Here is a 16,567-nt window from a genome sequence, read left to right as displayed (position 1 = left end):
GTGCCTAGGCAAACTAGAGCAACACCCAAGTCAGTCTGCTTATGTACTGGCTTTTAAGATAGTCCTCTGGAAGGAAGGGTTCCACAGCTATACAAAGACTCCAGACCAACTCCTTCCTTTTAAAGAGGAAACCAGTATTCACAGGGGTCTGGGACCTCATCCAAGATCAGCAGCAGCAGAGCCAGTGCTGGGACTTGGCCCTGATTCTGGCTCTTTCTACAACACTGCTCAGCCTCAACTGCTCGGGCACAGGCCGGAGAAGAGGCACACATCAAGTACCACACAGCCCTAACTGGGCCAGGGGTTGAGTGAGGTGACCTCTGAGCCCCTTTTAACCCTAAGAGTCAGAGCTATACAAGTTCATGATTGAAAACTGTGTCCACTTTCCAAAGCAAGTATTTGAAAGGATAATGCACATTTGGATATCTAGGTCCGCTTTTTTCAAATTTATTCCTCATAAAGGTGTCTCTGAGGGAAGATGAAATAAAGTTGAGTTTGCTTCCAGTGCTGGAAAAGCTGCACCAGCGAGGAGTCCAACCTGAAAGGCCCAGGCCCCAGCTGTGGAGCCATGGCTCACGTTTACAAAGCGCTAAATACTTGACTGGCCTCAGCTCATGTAACCCTCACAGCCACCCACTGAACTAAGCTCTAGTTTCCTCATTTAAAAATGGGGATGAAGGTTCAGAAAAGGTAAATGTCCAGATCTCTGACAACTACTTCAGGTTCCCCCCACTACCCCTCCTTTCCCTTGTCCAATGGCTCCCAAATGCTGAGTTTCTGCAAAAAGCAGTTATTTACAGAAGCTGCTTATTGTTGCTCCTAGTCATGACGCAGCATAATAACCATGGACATATCATTAAACATGTCATATTAACATGGTCTCCTTTATTATATTCATCTTCCTATGTGCTTCATTTTTTTGTTTGTTTGCTGCTGAGGTAGATGACTGTCCACCCAGAACTTCTACAAATTAGAGATATTTGTTGGGGCCTTATAGAACGATCCTGTTTTGCCTTTCCATGAAAGTTTATACAGTTATTTTCTCTTCTTTGCGTGCCATCTCTGTCTTCTGTAGGGCTCAGGAGCTGCCTCTCACAGAGACAAGTGAACAACCTTCATCTCCTGTAACCTGAGTCGCAAAACATACCAACTCTTCACTTTGCCCTGAGAACAGCAAGTCTTATTTCTATCACAATTTATTCTTCTATTATTATTTTAGAAATGTATATTACTTACCTGAGGATACAGAGAGAAGGAATCTGATAACCTAAAAGAAGTGGGATCTTCCTTGTTATACTGTCCAAACTTCTGACACTGTTGAGACAAAACAACAAAAAGCAGGAGGAAAACCCTGTTAGTGTCACCTGGAAAAATCCTTGGAGTAAGAGCTACATTTCAATTTCAACTCTGCCACTGACTGACTGTGAGTCCCGGACCAGCACTTCACAGCCATAGACAGGCAGACACATCCCCCGAGTGTTTCTGGTTTGGCGGACTGGGGAGGGACTGGGGATCCTACATTCTAAACAGCACCCAGGCCAGGCTGGCCAAACACGACTCTGACTAGTGAGGGGCTAGATGAGTTCTCAGGCACCCCTTCCATTAAAAACAAACAAGCAAGCCCTGGCCGATTTGGCTCAGTGGATAGAGTGTTGGCCTGTGGACTAAAGGGTCCTAGGTTTGATTCCGGTCATGGGTACATGCCTGGGTTTCCAGCTTGATCCCCAGTAGGGGGCGTGCAGGAGGCAACCGATCAATGATTCTCACTCATCATTGATGTTTCTCTCTCTCCCTCCCTCTCCCTTCCTCCCTGAAATCAATAAAAAATATACATATTAAAAATGAAAACAAAGAAACAAACAAAAAACCCTCCAAGACCATGAAATATTACCAATTATATATCAGCCTTGATGTTCCACCACTCTGTAACTAAATTTTCTTCCTTTCAAAGGCAAATTTATGAACAATGTTTTCTCTTTCTGACTTTATTTCCTTTTAATTTCACACATTTCCTCTGGCCATTAGACAATCAGGCTGCCCCCCGTTTAAAGAAAGCCCATCTCTGACATTCACCTTCTTCCCACCAAATCTGATGTCTCTGCAGTTCTCCTCTTCCTCAACTCCCTAACATTCAAGCCAAGTGACTCCCCACACTCTTGGCAACTTTCTCCTTCAGCAGTTGAAACAGCACTTTCCTATTTTCCGTCAACCCTCCAACCAATCCTTCTCTGCCTTCTTCAACAGCCCCTAATCTTCCTACTGCAACTGAGGGCTCCTTAGAGGTTAGTTCTTGGCCCCCTGCTCCCATCCTCACTGCTTCAGCTACAAATGAACACTAGAGCCAGACCAATATCATCCAAATTCCTCCTCCACGGCCAGTGCTGACCTCCACCTGACTACAGGATCGCTCCCGCGGACACACTTTGCAATTTCTCATTGAGCCTATTAAAAATAAGTTAAACTCTTAACTAAAAAAAGATTCACCTTCCTCCACCCTAATGCTGCTCTCCTTTTCTACCTCACCTTCATTCTTGCAGTTACCCACCCTTAGAACTTTGAGTCAGTGCTGATTTTTCTGTTTTTTAATTTCACATATAGTTTCACCAAGTTTTATCAATTCTTTCTTTAGAATTCATTCTGATTCCAAACCTTCTTCCACTTTAATTGTACTGCTGCCACCCTGGTCTTGCCTCCCTTGAGCCTGCAAACCCCTCCATCAGTCTCCTTAATAGTGCAGTCTTTTCTCTTTCCAAATTTACCTCGTATGGCAGTGGTAAATGTAAATACAAGAATCATGCTGCTATCACACCCCTGCTTGGGAACCACACCTAAGTTCCCTTTCTCTCTAACGTTAAGGCAATGACAACTTTAAAATGAACACATTTCATAATTAAGCTGCACTTTCACTGCCTCTCTCCCCACTGCACGATCTGGCCTCTGTGACAGCCTCCTAGCCAATGTCCCCAGCATAAGTGGAATGCACAGCCACCTCCCACAGGCTTGGGCCCTCCACTTGGCAAGCCTTGCCTTGTTCTCTCCTACTATCCCACTCATTATTAAAAGACTTGATTCATGGCTCACTTTCCACATAAAGCCAACCACTTGCTCAAGTTTCAAATTGTGTTTGAAATGTTGATACTCCCTGGAGGGAAAAAATGGTTCTGCGAAACAGCAAGGGCAAGCACAGAGCTAAACAAAGTTAAATGTTTCTTTACTGGGCTTTCAGTGCCTCTGATCATAAATACCTACCATGAATTTCCAAGACAGTAAAAGTATGAGGCATGACAGTTACTGATTTATTGGCTCGTGGCTACAAACTCACCCTTTCTGCCTGGGTTCTTTAAAAACGTTTCCTCTGTGAGCTGGCACAGTGCTGAGCTTTGTCAGAGAGGGTGCTGGAGGCAAGGGTTTGCTTCTGGGTTCCCATGTGTGCAACCCAGCAGTAGCGTTATGGCTTCCCCAGGCCCGGCTCCTGGAGCACATGGCAACCAGCAGCTATCCCACAGCTTTTCCTCAGCCTCCAGTGTGGGTTTTCATCTAGTTCAAGAGGGTGAAATTCATGGCACAACACCATGGCACTTCTCTGCCTAAGACCCAGTGAACCATGGCCATGCCTTTCCACCTAGGTCTAGACAAGCCTGGGGGTGCGGTGGGGGGGTTAGGGGGAGCTCTTCCTTGGGTGCTCTACCTCAGCCTAGAAGCAGTGGTTGTGCCTTTTACCTGCTATTCCTATACTATTTTGCATTTTCTTCACATCTTACTACACAGCCCTCATTATTTCATTATTCCAGTTCCAAGATAGTAATTCTTGATATAAACCTTTCCCTGTTGAGATTACTGTGTGGTTTTACTCTTCTGGTTAGATCCAGAATGACACATTAGACATCTCCCTACACTCACTGGGCCATGGACCCCTATTTCCAAAAAATAAAAATAAAAAATAAATTTAAAAAATCTCCAAGATCTGGATCGAAAATACAGAACACAGCCAGTGACTCATCTAAAAAAACTCTCAAATACACAGATTTGCATCATTCTCTAAATGTCCTGTGCGTGTTGTTTCTTCCCAACTGTAATGTAAGCCCTTGAGGAAAAATGCCTATTTAATACTTATCACTCTCAGAATGTTGTGTTTGGTATTTACCAGGTAAGCAACTGATAAATTCTTGTTGACCTTGTTTGCTAAAAGTAGAGCAGAGCCCTGACTGGTGTGGCTCAGCAGCTAGAGCGTCAGCCCACGAACTGGAGGGTCAAGGGTTCGATCCCCAGCCCCGGTCGGGTTGTGTGCGGGAAGCAACCAATCAATGTGTCTCTCTCACATCAATGTTTCTCCCCCTTTCTCTCTCTAACCTTCCCACCTCCCTTCCATTCTTTCTTAAAAACGATGGAAAAAATATCCTCTGGTGAGGATGAACAAAAAACAAAAAAAGAGAGAAGGGGGAAAAAAATAAACAAAAAAGTAGAGAGAGACCAAGATGGAACCTAGTGCCACAGTTCCCAACTTACCAGTCGAATGAGTTGTCGGTCCAGCCACCGGAGTATATCAGGCCCCTCCTCTGACTCCGCTCGAAAGACTCCCAGCCGGGCCATCAAGACCGCTGCAGCCTCCTGGTCAAATGCTGCCTCTATGTGTTTGAACTGACTCTGTGCATCTGCCCAACTGACAATCCCAGAGTTAATACATGCTTATTATTGAGGAGACCAGAAAGCCAGCTCTTCACTAAGATAAAGAAATGTAAGTCCTGTTCCTTCATCTAAAACAACACAAATTCAAACTGCACTGTCAGTAAAGAATCACAGCAGTGTTACAGTCATTTTCTTTTACCCTCGTGTGATTTCTGAAGGCTATACGTACAAAAGAAAATTATAGAGAACTTCCCAATATTCTACAAGACATCATGAAAATAGATACCCAAAAGGTACCAGTGTTCCTTCCTCTAATTCAATCTTACAAAAATCTAAGTCTTTACAAATTCACAAAATGTCTTCCCTGGCATCATGGTAAAGAGGATGAGCATATATACAAGTTTTCCATACAAATAAAGACAATATAAACAAAGCTAAAAGACAAAAGATAGACCAGGAACAGGTATAAGCAACAAACAAAATATACAAAGAGTCCCTGCAAATCAATAAACAAGGAAAAATACAGGTTTTATAAAATGGGCAAAGGCTATCACAGAAGAAATACATCTGCTCAATAAACAGGGAAAGTGATCAACCGATTGATAAATGAAATAATACATATAAAAGTGACATATTGCTCTATATTTGCATGTTAAAGATTAGTAATACCATCCTATATAATAAAAGGCTAATATGCAAATTGACTGAACGGTGGAATGACCAGTCGCTATGATGCACACTGACCACCAGGGGGCAGATGCTCAATGCAGGAGCTGTCCCCTGGTGGTCAGTGCGCTCCCACAGGGGGAGTGGCGCTCAGCCAGAAACCTGGCTCATGGCTGGTGAGTGCAGTGGCAGTGGTGGGAGCCTCTCCTGCCTCTGTGGCAGTGCTAAGGATGTCCAACTGCTGGCTTAGGCCCAATCCCCGTGGGGAGCCATCAGTCAGATATCCCCCAAGAGCTCCCGGACTGTGAGAGGGCACAGGGCGGGCTGAGGGAGCCCTCCCCCGCCACTGCCCAAATGCATGAATTTTGGGCACCAGGCCTCTAGTTATTAATAAGAAGCCAGGGTATTCTCCTTACACTACTAAGGAAAACACAAATTAACTTAAGTAGTTTCGCAGTATACAAAATTCCACTTCTATGAAATGACTGGAAAGAAATACTCATGTACACAAAGACCTAGAACTATGAAGGCAGCACTGCTGGAAGGAAGGTAAGACCTGAAATGGCCTTTAGTAAAGGAGTGGTACATCCCATCTAAACCATGTAACAACCATTAAAATGAATGAGATAGCACCTTATCATGCTATTGACAAAGAGGTCCTTGATACATTATTTTTTTAAGGAAGGTCCGTGTCCTTTTTTAAATTAATTCTAGGGGGGCGGGAGGGAGACAGAGAGAAACATCGATGTGAGAGAGAAACATTGACTGGCTGCCTCCTGCATGCCCTGGACTGAGGATCAAGCCTGCAACCCAGGCATGTGCCCTGACCAGGAATCAAACTGGTGACCTTTTGGTGCACGGGGCGATGCTCATCTAATTGAACAAATTATCTTTCACAGGGCAAAACATTGGTCAGTAGCTCAACAGAAAGGAAACTGGGTCTGCTCACTTTCGGGCAATAGTAGTCACACGGATGCGTCTCTGGGTGCTGGAGTGTTGATACTGCGTGACAAACTGGATGGCACCTCGGCCTCCTTGGGGGATCGGGGCGTTGTGCTGCAGGGTGAGAGGCCATACACTGCGTTACTGTTCTAGACATGACTCAAACGCACAGTCAGAGCACACTGGGCTCTTCCTGAAATGACTGACATGGGGGTGACGGTGAGGTTCTTGAATTTTGAATGGTATACTTATGATTTGTACATTTCATTCTTTATAATTTTTACCTCAATAAAAAAAAGAACCAAATTCAAATAAATACTGACATCAAGTTAATGTTATGCATACTGAAATGTTTGGGGATGAAACACATTGATGACTCAATTTGCTTAGAAATGAATCAAAAATAAGGTGGATTGATGAATAGGTAAATATGTGACAAAGCAAATACAGTAAATGTTAATTATGGGATCTAAGTTGTGGGTATATGAATATTTGCTGTACAATTCTTTTAATTTTTACGTTTTAACTTTAAAAAAATAAAACATTGGGGAAAGAACACACCCAAAAATTCACTAATAAAAAGAATTAAAGAAAAAATCACCAATATAACAATGGCTGATGAAAGCCATTACTCTTCTAAGACCTTATCAGTTCAACAATAAAGTGAGGAAAACAATCTGCTGCCTAACTCTGAACAAACCCTGGAGGGAATTAAAGAGACCATGCCAGACTGGCAGCATCACTTTGTGCAGAAGGAAACCAGAGGCCACCAGTCTTGTAATAAATCAGAAAACACAACAACGAGACACAAATATTCATGAAGAAATCCAACTCACCTGATTGACTACTTCAAAGTAAATGCCCAGTGTAGATGTGGCATCCAGGGCACAGATTTTCCACTGACTCGTGCCACCGACACCAAGCTCCTAAGGGTGAGAAGAGGAATTAAAACAAAACAAAAAAGCTACTCCTGTTGTTAAATGCTGATGAAGAAGCACAGACACTGAAAAGGATAGGGCACTTAGAATATCTCATTCCAAATGAAAATTTAACTGAAAAAGTACAATTATGAATTATAATACGGTTTAACATTTATATTTACAGTCCTATGAGCTTTTTGTACTGGTATTCTGATCAATTTTCATTAATCACAAAATATATCTGTATATTTACATGTACAATACGTACACTATGGCACCTAACACTAAAGTCAAATGAAAGAAACAAATCATGGCTGGGGAAAAATAGGAGAAAAGAAAAATAACTATCTTCTTAGTTTGAAAGTTTTATGCACTTCTTTCATCATTCCTAGAACAAGAAATAGTTACAGAATGTTAGCTATTAAATTTTCATTTTTAATCTAATTCCTTTGTGCAAAAGTTACATATAAGTTCTTGGTAAAAGAACTGAGATTTTAGTGGTATGAAGGCTGCTTTGTTAAAAAATTAATTTCAGAGAGAGATAGAAACATCAATGATGAGAGAGAATCATTGATCAGCTGCCTCCTGCACCCCTCACTGAGGATCAAGCCTAAAACCAGGCATGTATGTGCCTTGACTGGGAATCAAACCATGACCTCCTGGTTCATGGGGTCACGCTCAACCACCGAGCCACACCGGCCAGGCTGAAGACTGCTTTTTATTGACTAGTTGAATGACTCCAGTGATAAATATGAGGTTCACTAAAATGTGAGCAGTATCACTGTTTTAAGCATGCCATCTGGAAGAAAAGGCTGTAGGTATCAAAGATACCTAGAATCACCTACTGAGATAACTAGACTCTGAAACATACATGCTATCATTCTAGAGATAGCGAGTATTACACATTTTAACACACCTCATCAAAATGAGGAATGCCATGGCCCTAGCTGGTTTGGTTCAGTGGATAGAGCATCCGTCTGCGGACTAAAGGGTCCTGTGTTCAATTCTGGTCAAAGTCACAGGCCCAGGCTGTGGGCTTGGTCCCCAGTAGGTGGCATGCAGGAGGCAACCGATCAATGATTCTCTCTTATCATTGATATTTCTCTCTCCCTTTCCCTCTCCCTCCCTCTCTGAAATCAATAAAAATATGAAAAAAAGATGTTTAGAAAGTAATGTGATTATGCATTAAGAGTCATGATATCACTTTTTTCTTTTTCCTTGCAAAAATATTTTAATAACTATTTCTCCAAGGCAAGCTGTGAGTTTGTGAAAAGCCAACCAGCCCAGATTATAGAAAGCTCTGGGGTGCTGGTATTTGCAGTTGCTGGTTCAAGGGCAAATTCATGAGATTTGGAAACAGAGGAGCAAGTGTAAGGGATGATGGAAATTGATGCACCCAAGGCATAAATTTGAGTCCCCAGAGATAAGGCCACTTTCTAGGTAACTTCCTGCGGAGGAAAGGAAACTGAGAAGAGCTAATGTTCAGTCAACAGAGATGAGGGTGGAGTTCACGGAGATTAGAACATAGCTAAAAGGCTGTCAAAGAGAGAAATGTCATATGAGGCTTGAGCTCCTGGGTTGATGGGGTGCTCAGGTCCATGCTGAGGTCCCCCCAGTTCAACTGGATTTTAATGTACTGCCACCTTTGAGGCCCTGCATGAGCATTTCAGATACCCCCTCCTCCTCACACAAACCCCCTCCCTGCTGGCCCTTACCTTTGTCTGTGAGATGCCAGAGAGCCCTGGAGCACCTCACAGCCCTTTCCACCCAACACAGGTACCCCCTTACTCCTGTGTTTCGGGTTGTAATTTCCTCCTTCATGCAATCCCATGTTCCTTTCAGTGTTCTTCTAGGATCCAGCAGCATTATTAAAATTCTCATCTCTTTCCTGTTATTTCTAGAGGTCTGGGGTGGACTTGAAGGCTTGTGCATATGATCAATCCACTATCTTTGATACCGTATTGACCCGTCTGCTTTCTACTTTCTAAAAAATCCTTATATAACATGCTCGATAACATGCTCTCTCAATTTCCAACCTACTGATTTGCATGGTACTTTAAATATATCTTTGCTGTCATTTCAGTAGAATCTTAAGTATACGTTCATGCCTTCATTTCAAATGGAAGGTTTCTAAAGTGACCCTGGGCTCCAGCAGAGGGAGGGCAGAGCGGACTAGAGTCACGTGAGGAGAGACTGGGGTTTGTGGTTCTGAGGAGAGAGCTGAAGGGACAGCTGCCAGGATTCCTGTGCTAAGTCCCTCTCCCACACCTCAGAGGCTATCTTTCCTGGGTGGAGCACTCCACTCCATGATATTACTTCTATGTTACTCTGAATCCACCGAAAGTGCACACTATCAGGTGAGTAGAGCTGATATCAGTGTGGTCTTGATATAAAGCCATGTCAGGAGCCTATGTACCTAGCCACAGAACCAGCAATCTCAGGGAAGTAATGGTCAGAGGGGAAAGGGAAGATTCTGAAGTGAAATTCCATAGCAGCTCTAAGGTGGAGAGTGGAGAGAACAAACTCCGTTTCATCAGTGTCAGTGAAGCAAGACTGTAAAATGGATGGATTCGTGGATATTAGTCTTCCCTTTTAGTGGCATTTCTAAAAGCAGGTAACATCTGCTGAAAGAGCCACACCCAGGAAAAATGGTAAAGAAGAAAAAGAAGCTTCGTGCCTTTCTTGCCTTGCTAACCCATTCTCCCGAATTTCGCTCCATACCTACCAGCTCAATTTTTAATATATGAAATTTCTGAAAGATTCAAATGAGGAGATCAAGGGTTTCAGAGTATGCCACCCCAAAATATACCACTCTCATACAAGGATTATTTTGAGCTGAAGAATTGAAAAAGAGCAGACACAAGAAAAACTCTCTACCTTCCCCTCTCTACCAGGAAGGGGAGAAAGATTTTTTTAAAATGTTATTTATTGATTTCAAAGAGGAAGGGAGAGAGAGATAGAAACATCAATGATAAGAGAGAATCATTGATCAGCTGCCTCCTGTATGCCCCACACTGGGGATGGAGCCTGCAACCTGGGCATGTGCCCCAACCAGGAATTGAACCGTGACCTCCTGGTTCATAGGTCGATGCTCAACCACTGAGCCACACCACAGTCAGGCAGAATGATTTTTAATCACCAAAGACAACATTAGATGCTGATCAGCCCAGAGGAATCTACAGAACAAACCTTGCTGAAATAACCTTACCTTCTATTAGTTCCTCCCATATATCTACTTTTTCACAATTTGACACCCTAAAAGCTCAAAGTCCCTTTTCTCTGTCTTGTCACTTTTCTACAAATTTATTGTTCTTTTGTTAAGATGATACTAGTTCCAAGTTCTACCCAGCCCTTTGAGTTATTCATCACTGAGTATATACGTGTGATATGTATATGTGTGGTACACATATTAATAAACTTGTTTGTTTTCCACTTGTTAACAGGTTTGAACAAGTCTAATTTGCAGAGCCCCAGTCAATGCAGCTAAGAAAACCTTTTTCTTCCCCTATAGCTCCAAGGCCCAACATGGCCACAAACCCTGCAGAGCTCCAAAGGTACATTTTTTCAAATTCCTTACATGAGCATTTGCCCTGCTTTTATCAGAGGAACTATAATGATTCTCTCTCATCATTGATGTTTCTATCTCTCTCTCCCTCTCCCTTCCTCTCTGAAATCAATAAAAATATATATTATTTTTAAAAAGTTAACAATTACTGATTCTGAATGGTGGGTATACAGGAGTTCATTTTACTTTTCTTTACACTTCTCTGCATGTTTGAAATTTTTACTCAAGGAACACAAATGCCTGCATATACATGTGTCACCCACTGCCCAATCAACTCACAATGCTCTGTGAGAAGGGAGACAAAGATATTATCTCTAAGAGCAACAAGCATAGGGGTTTATTACTGAAGGATTTTGCTGAACGCTTACCTTGTGCTAACTATAATGCTTTGTGATTCGTTGAAGCCAGTGACCCAAACATGGGTAGTGGGGTCAGAGGGACCTACACTCTAGCTCTTCCATATCAGCTCTAACCCTGTGCAAGATACTTAACCTCTCGGCGCCTCCTCACTGACCCAGCGGTTCTCAACCTGTGGGTCGCAACCCCTTTGGTGGTCGAACAACACTTTCACAGGGGTCGCCTAAGACCATCCTGCATATCAGATATTTACATTATGATTCATAACAGTAGCAACATTACAGTTATGAAGTAGCAACGAAAATAATTTTATGGTTGGGTCACAACATGAGGAATTGTATTTAAAGGGCCAGAAGGTTGAGAACCACTGCTTTAGACATATAGACAAGTGGAAATAAAACCCCTCTCAGAGTTCAAGTAACACAAGGCAAGGTCATCAAGCTCCGACATTTCTTATGGGCTAATCCCCAGGGCACAGGAGGTAAGGGTAATGGAGAAAGTTTTCCTTACATTTTCTGACACACATGGTCCTTTCACATTCAGAGATACACAAGGACCAATGGCTCCTGCGATCTTCAGTTCCCGAGAGGTCTAAAACAGAATTAAATAAGAGTATAAAGTTAGAAATCATTGAGAACCACCCTGCTCTCACTAAAGCCTAGAGGAAAAACGTGGCAGCATTATCATTCCACCAAGAGGAAATCCCACATGGATCATGGTACAAATGCTCTTACGAGCTTTTCCAGGGCCACTGTGATCTGATAAAAACTCTGGTAAAAATCCTCTTTTAGAAACTGTATTATCTTTGTTCCAAAGTTGATGCAACATTTTCAGCTTACTCAACACTGAAATCATTGTACACATTGTACAATTCTACTAACAATACTACATTCTTTTCTAATTCCACGTGTACAGTCATAATTATTTACAACTTCTAATCTGTGCATATACTGCTTTGCGTTGCTTTAAAAATAATTAATTCAGGTGCTCTCCCTCTCAGGAGCTCGCTTACACCTCTCTTCCCTCTCAGGCGTACATCTCCTAAACTCTTTGAGTCTCCAAGAGACTTGCAAACAGAGAAGCAATGGGGAGCAGTAACTCGTCCCGGGCTAACTCCCCTGAACTTGTCCCCTTTTCTCTGACTTTCCCGTGGGCCAAAGCAGCCCCACCTGTGTTCATTTCTTTCCTGTAACATTTCTAGAGAGCCAAAGCAGCCCCAACTGTTGCTTCTTCTATCCCTAGCCCTTCCTTATTTCACTGTCCCCAGCTTTAATAAACACACTCTCAAAATCAGTGGGGGGAAAAAGGGAAAAAAAGGAAAGAAACAATACACTTAATTCATGAACTCCAACATGATGACAAGACCAACAAACACACTTAAGACTTTTTAAATGAAATTCACTTTAGCAAAGTCCATACTTCTTCATATTAAAAAATACAACCTCAAACATTTGAGAATGTTGAAGTTTAACAAAGATGATTTAACAATCATCTCCAACTCTCAAAGTACTGATTTCAATCGTATGTTCTAACAGCCCCTTTTAATGTTTTTGCAATGATTTATAAGCAAGTATATAGGACCCTATCAGTCCTAATAGAAAAACAAAACCCAAACACACTCTGCACTATTTTAGAGCACTCTGGCTTCACTTCGGGCAGACACTAAACATAAACCAAGGTTCTGTGCATGCAGTGACCCATACCGACAGCTGGGAGAATGCTCCACACTGTGTGGCTGACTCTGTGCTCAACTCCCCACCCCTTCTAAGCCTGCTGTCCTAGAGCAGAGCCTACAGGAGAGCCAGACAACTCTTTGTTTAGAACATTAATTTATAGGCCATCCTCAGGAAGCCAAGGGATAGGAAAAAAGGGGATATCTGTACTATTTTCAACAATAAAGATACATTTTTTAAAAAGGAAACAAAAGAATAGAATGAATACACGTTGTTGACAACCTTTTAATTTACCTGTGTCTCACAGGTTGGGGTTTCCACAAGTCTGACTACTAAATAAGTAAGAACACTATTCTTCCATTAAAGTTTTAACAGTTTACTGTACCTTTACTTCTAAAGTAGCACCAAATGCCATTCGGAAATCTCCATTAAAGTCTTTACTAAAAATTCTTTGGAATGTCTGCTTGAAGAGAGATGTGTTGAAAGAATCTCCCATCACCATGTAGCCTCTAGAAAAGAAAAAAAGCTAGTATTTAGAATGCCTGAAAGCCATTCAGATGTTCCCTCAGTACTTACAAACAAGAATTTAAAGAGGAAGGAAGAAAAAAAGAAACCATGTTCATAAAAGCGCTAACTTAAATGGAAACAGAAAAGTCAATTTGTACTTAAAAAAGACACTACTTGCCAGAACCGGTTTGGCTCAGTGGATAGAGCGTCGGCCTGCGGACTCAAGGGTCCCGGGTTCGATTCCGGTCAAGGGCATGTACCTTGGTTGCGGGCACATCCCCAGTGGGGGGCGTGCAGGAGGCAGCTGATTGATGTTTCTCTCTCATCGATGTTTCTGGCTCTCTATCCCTCTCCCTTCCTCTCTGTAAAAAAAATCAATAAAATATATTTAAAAAAAAAACACACTACTTTTAAAACATAAAGAAAAGAACACTTTAGAACAGTTCTGTGTTTCGATCACTGAGGCAGTTATACAGATCTATAGGCATGGCAAAATCTCAGAATTATACACACACACACACACACACACACACACACACACACACACACGCTTGTAAAAACTGGTGAAATCCAAGGTCTGTAATAGAGCTAACTGTATTGTGTCAACGTCAATGTCCTAGTCTGACATTGCACTCTATATTTATGTAAGATGGTACCACTGGCAGTAGACAGATGAACTACTTTGTCCTATTTTTTAACAATTTGTGAACCCACAATTATTTCAAAATAAAAAGTAAAACCAAAACAAAACGAAAAACAAAACCTAAACATCTAATCAATAAACCCAAGGGTGCAGGTTTTAATAGGTCATCTACTGAGAAAACATCCCCAACTCTTCTCACAAGTCTTTGGTATGAAAAAATACCCAGGCCTGTGGGAAATCCTTTTCAGTTTAAGTCATTGCCTCAAAACAGTGAACCCCTGGCTTTACATGACTTAGTTTTCTAGTTTGCAAATATCTCTATTCATCTCTTTTTGAAGTTACAGAAAAATTGTTCAAAATTTTGGTATTTCGCCGTAGCTGGTGTGGCTCAGCTGGATGAGCATTATTACATGCACCAAAAGGTCACTGGTTTGATTCCCAGTCAGGGCACATGCCAGGGTTGTGCACTGGATCAGGTGGCAGCAGAATGATGTTTTCCTTACTCTCTCTCTCTCCGCTCCCTCCCCCTTCCTTGCTCTCTAAAATCAATAAAAACATATTAGAAAAAAAATGTCAGCATTTCATGTTATTTGGGCAGATGAGCACAGCTTGATATTGATTATGCCTCCAGCATTAAATAGGATCTCAAGCCCTAGGCAGTTTGGCTCAGTGGGTAGAGTGTCGGTCCTCGAACTAAAGGTCCCGGGTTCATTTCCCAGTCAAGGGCACGTACCTTGGTTGCAGGCTCGATCCCCAGCCCCCCAGCCCCAGCTGGGGTGTGTGTGGGAGGCAACCAACTGATGTGTCTCACATAGATGTTTCTCTCTCTGTCTCTCCCCCTCCCTCCCACTGTCTCTAAAATTCAATGGAAAAATATTCTCGGGTGAGGATTAACAAATCAAAAAATTTAAGGCCAATAAATATAAGCTCCTCCTCCTCCAAATAAACAGAATCTAAGAATAGGGAAGAATACAAGATAATCTTGGTCCAGTTATTTCAGTGTCTAGCTCCTCCACTGATAGTGATTGCTATTTGGCCCCAAATATCTACCCTCCCCACCTTCATTATCATAGGATCCGTGGTTTCCTGGAATAAAGACTGTTGCCCAGACTGCTTTGCATGTGGCTGTGTGACTCAGCTTTGCCTATTGGAAGTGGCCTTTGTGATTTAAGGAGGTGGGGATGTTCCTTCAGGAAGGGACATGTGCTTCTTCAACCCTCCTCCTTCCTGCTGTTATAACATGGCTAGAGCCCAGTAACTATCTTGAACCAGAGCTAGTACATTAAGGTAGTGGAGCAGCAGAGGAGCCTTAGCCCCTGATAATGAGAAAATCAATATACCTGCCCTGCTGCCTACCTCCAGTGAGAGAGAAAAATCTGTTTGGGATTTTCTGCCACAATCACACAAACCTAATACTGACTCACACCCACCCTCTACCAAAACACCTGCCAGGTTATCATCCAGATCAGATGCTTCCAGCATCGGGAGCTTACGCCCTCCCGAGGAGTCCATTCCATGCTTAGACTGTGCTGACTGCTAAGAAAGGTCTTCCTTTACACTGAGTCAAATTCTGTCTCCGAGCAGCTTCCACCCTGGTTCAAGTTCAACTCTTTGGTCACATACAGATCTGATTCCTTCTCCACTGAACAGGCATGCAATTGTTGAATATAGCTCTCACACCTCATCTGTCTTCTAGCTCCTTCAATCATTCTCCATATTGCATAGTTTCAGGCCGTCTCCATCTCTCACTGCTCCATTTTGAATATTTCCAGTTCCTCTATACACCCCCTTTGAACAGAAATGCTCAGAATGGAAGATGATACAATGGAGATAAGGTGTGACAAGCACCAAGGAAATCAAGACGATGATCTTCTTTGAAGATAATCAACTCCTATTGCAGTGTCGGATCACCTTGTCTTCGCTGGAAGTCATCCCAAACTGTTGGCTCATTTTAGGTGAGCTATCAACTAAAACTTCTAAATCTTTTTTTTGAAATGTTACTGCTAACACACTTCCCTGATACTATATTTATACAAAAGATGACGTGAGCCCTAGCCAGCTTGGCTCAATGGATAGAGCATTGGCCTGCGGACTGAAGGGTCCCAGGCTTGATCTCCAGCAGGAGGCAGCCAATTAATGATTCCCTCTCATCATTGATATTTCTCTCTCTCTCTTCCTCTCCCTTCCTCTCCGAAATCAATCTATATTTTTTAAAAAGGTGATGTGACCTAAATACTAAACTCATTCAGGAGTCAAAGACCTTACTGAAAATCTGATGGAAGTGATGGTTCCTCTCCACAGAAGAAACATACATATACATAAACTCTGGTGTACAAACTTAGGGATATTCACAAATACACTACAGCTTTTGTGTGGCTATTCCAAGTCAGGAACTCCTGAGGGCACTGTAGGAGTTCACCATATTAAATGTGGCTCTCTGATATAGCTAGTGTCACCTAATACGTCTGCTGCTCTCCAAGACAACTTCAGGTGACTTGGGTTCCATCTTCTTCTCTCGCGTCTTCACTCAGTGAGGACCAGCAGCATCATAGGCCCTCACACAGCCCTCCACCAGTGCTTCTCAAACTGTCCTGTGCATACAAATCACCTGGGATCTTATTCAAATGCAGGATTAAGTCAATAGGTCTACACCAGTGGTTCTCAACCT

General features: G+C 42.4%; 1 protein-coding gene across 4 annotated transcripts in view; it reads right to left on the bottom strand.

Annotated features, from left to right (window-relative positions):
- Positions 1–16,567, bottom strand: part of SEC23B (Sec23 homolog B, coat complex II component) — a 45,397-nt gene that overhangs the window by 12,152 nt on the left and 16,678 nt on the right. For all 4 annotated transcript variants that reach the window (XM_006104195.3, XM_023745505.1, XM_006104196.3 and 1 more), the window contains 6 exons: positions 13,135–13,258; positions 11,587–11,667; positions 7,071–7,160; positions 6,242–6,348; positions 4,507–4,660; positions 1,237–1,314 (listed from right to left, as the gene is read on the bottom strand). In XM_006104195.3, coding sequence (XP_006104257.1) covers positions 1,237–1,314; positions 4,507–4,660; positions 6,242–6,348; positions 7,071–7,160; positions 11,587–11,667; positions 13,135–13,258 — 634 coding nt within the window. The remainder of the gene's footprint in view (positions 1–1,236; positions 1,315–4,506; positions 4,661–6,241; positions 6,349–7,070; positions 7,161–11,586; positions 11,668–13,134; positions 13,259–16,567) is intronic.

This window comes from Myotis lucifugus, unplaced genomic scaffold, assembly GCF_000147115.1.
Source record: "Myotis lucifugus unplaced genomic scaffold, Myoluc2.0 scaffold_554, whole genome shotgun sequence".
NCBI lineage: Eukaryota > Metazoa > Chordata > Mammalia > Chiroptera > Vespertilionidae > Myotis > Myotis lucifugus.
This window is presented reverse-complemented; position numbering and strand designations above follow the sequence as displayed.